Consider the following 3,270-nt stretch of genomic DNA (forward strand, 5'->3'; position numbering starts at 1 on the left):
TGATTCCATTCTAATAGAATTGGAATCTCACAAATACCAACCATTGAATCATGTACAAAAACAAACTTGATACCTTTTCAGAATTCAACATTGTCAAGATCCTGCACTATCCACATAAATGAAGTGTTAAATAAAAAAGAATGAAACAAATTAAAGAAACTAGAGATAAATGAAGAAACAAATTCAAGTTACCAAGAGTTAAAGAAACTAGAGATGAATGAAGGGTTGTAGTCTTGTTGCAGTTGCAATGTATGAAAACCAGAACTTAAACAAAAATCAAAATCTTGGAACTTCAACTATATGTATGGTAAAGCTTTCAACTTATGAGAAATTGAATTAATCTTAATGGATTCATGAAAAAAACTATCATGGTAAGTTATCCACGTAGATCTTGAAAAAAGTCCCCACCACTCGTTTTTCTGGTTGTGAACCTTTTGGTGCAACCTTATTTACAGTAAGAGCCCTTCCACTCAAATCCTGTTTTTGTTCATAACAAATATTACATATTAATGTGAATATGTAGTAATTAAGATGGATAGATGGAGAAGAAGATTAAGTTTACATAGACGTTGAACTTCTCCATAGCTTTCTCAGCTTCTTCTACTGTGCTCATTGTCACAAACCCAAATCATCTACTTTGTTCTCTATCCCTGCTTTATATAACCTAAAACCAGACATCAAATCGGCCATTGTAAACACACGATGCAACATACAAAATTAATTAAGAAATCACTGAAAAGTAAATCGATTAATACCTCGGCGATATCTACTACACCGGCAGAATTGAAGAGATTAGCCAATTTCTCGCTGTCAAAATCGTAGGGTAAGTTCCCGACAAAAAGCTTTGCCTCTTCAGGTGGTTCTGAATATGATTCTGCTTCCTCTTCTTCTTCTTCGTTAGTTGTATCTTCTTCATGTACTGGTTCAGTTTCTTGTGTCAATTGTTGTGACCAATCTGAGGTGTTGGTCACGAATTGGAGTGACCAATCGAGAAATCGGGATTTTGATCTTGGCTCTGGGTAGAAGTCAATTGGAAAATTGAAACCCTAAAACTATTGTCTATAAATATACGTGATTAATATCAAATTACCATAATTATAGGATATTATTTGTGGAAACTAATTATCAAATTACCTATTTACCCTTATTTATTAATTTAATTATTTATTTTTATTTTTAAATTTGATTGGCTTACATTTATGCATACAATAACATAATAATTACTTTAAACAAATGAACCTTGCTCTCTCTCTCTCTCTCTCTCTCTCTCTCTATATATATATATATATATATATAATTGTATGCTCGTATACACAAATCTGGACCAATAGATGTAATAAAATCAATAGTTATGATATGAGGGTTTATGATATTACAATAAGGTAACATGCATCATATAATCACACAAATTTCAACATAATGGTACCTTAGTTAATTAACCTATAATAAAAAAGAAAATTTTCGTATTTTCAGGATAATTAATTCCCATTTTTTTTTAAATCTGAATTTTTAAAATAATTCAAATTTAATTTTATTATAACTTTTAGTAATAATCGATTTAATAATGTCAGAATGACAAAAAGTCAATCATAAATTAGTTAAGATATATTCGATTTTATTCTTGCAAAATATTGGTACATTCAGATATATTCAAGATATGTGTGTGTGTGTGTGTCTATATGTATATATATATATATATATATATATATATATATATATATATATATATATATAAAAACATGCTTAAAGACTTATACAACATATGATCAAAAATAACATTTTCTAAATAATACAATTTTATTCTTTAAGAATCACTATTACATTAATTTGTAAGGAATAAGACTATAAACAATTATTACATTCAATTTGAAGAAAAAAAATCTAACCTATAATGGTTTAATAATTACATCTTATCTTAAAGATTAAAACTAAACATGGTTACAAAAAAAAATCTAACAAAAACACTAATCCATTCTAAAAGAATATTACTGTTAAGAAACATATTATACATTGTGGTAGAATATATTCTGATAAAATACAACCTCGTTCTCTATATTTTCTTCTTTTACCACTTCAAAACCTAAATCCACAAATAAAAAACATAATTAAGTTTCAAATATTAAAAAATTCAGTGCATTCTTATAGAATAAAAACTATAAAATTCTATCAGAATCTAGTAGAAACTATAAAATCTGACAAATTATAATAGAAAATAAAAACTATAAATTTTAACAAAATGTTGTCAACATTAAACAATTATAATTTATTTCAATAAAATTTAATCCTAAAAATGCAATAAGAATAACAACCATAAAGTCGAATAACATTAACACTATAAAATAACATCAATTATCAAAACAATAATTAACACACACACAAAACCCCTCGAATATTAGTGTTTGATATCAAAAGAGAAAAAAAATGTAAGGCATGTTTCATTATCATCCCAAATAGTTCAACATATCCAAATTACCTCAGATTATCACAAAATCTTTCCAAATAGTTCAACATATCAAAATTACCACATTTACACCAAAACATGCTTTTTTTGACATTATATCAAACACTTGGAATACATGTTTTATTATCATCCAATTAAAGCATCAAACCAATAAAGCATCTTTCTCTTTTCTAAAGAAATCAAACTAATCAATGATAAGAGAAGAATAAATAAGGAAACTTATCGGTTTTGGAAAGTTTCAGAATAAATAAGAAAACACAATCAACTTTTAATTATGGTTTGACGCCATTTAAACAAATATTGGTCGATCTTTTAGAGTTTTGGATTTCTTTTCCAGTGGACGACGATAGTGAATGCGTAGGCAAGAAATTAATTACAAAATATCTTATAATTATAGATGACGAATCAAATTACAACCCTAGAAACTATAAAATAATTACCTGGCAAGTGAATTGAAAAATTGCAAAGCAGAGAAACTTAGGGTTTCCTTCCATTGAATCCGAGAAATTAGAAGTTGGACCTCGATAGAAGCTTGGATTTAGTAATGGCATCTTCAATTGGAGAGGATGGCGGTGATGGTAGGGAATGAAAGAAGAGGGCGCCGGAGGTGGGGAAGGAATGAAGCCACTGGATGATGATAAATGGGTCGATGTTTGGTTTTGTAGATATCAAAAACTAATTTCCCTGATTTGAAAGATATTAAGTGTCTTAAGTATTTACTATAATTAGTGTAGTCATGATTACTATTATACCCTTTTTATTATTTGTTATTGAATTTATGTTTGCTTAATTCGGATTTGGTGTTAGAT

The 3,270-nt window shown here is 27.9% G+C and overlaps 1 protein-coding gene across 1 annotated transcript; it reads right to left on the reverse strand.

The window, feature by feature from the left end:
- Positions 1 to 366: 366 nt before the first annotated feature.
- Positions 367 to 3,012, reverse strand: LOC145009992 (RNA-binding protein CP31B, chloroplastic-like). The gene is made up of 3 exons (XM_078968596.1): positions 2,902 to 3,012; positions 756 to 1,046; positions 367 to 477 (listed from the first exon to the last, which is right to left on the reverse strand). Exons 1-3 carry the CDS (start codon positions 3,010 to 3,012, stop codon positions 367 to 369), a joined length of 513 nt encoding a protein of 170 aa, XP_078824722.1.
- Positions 3,013 to 3,270: the final 258 nt, after the last annotated feature.

This window comes from Lactuca saligna, chromosome 8 (assembly GCF_052625555.1).
Source record: "Lactuca saligna cultivar CGN05327 chromosome 8, ASM5262555v1, whole genome shotgun sequence".
NCBI lineage: Eukaryota > Viridiplantae > Streptophyta > Magnoliopsida > Asterales > Asteraceae > Lactuca > Lactuca saligna.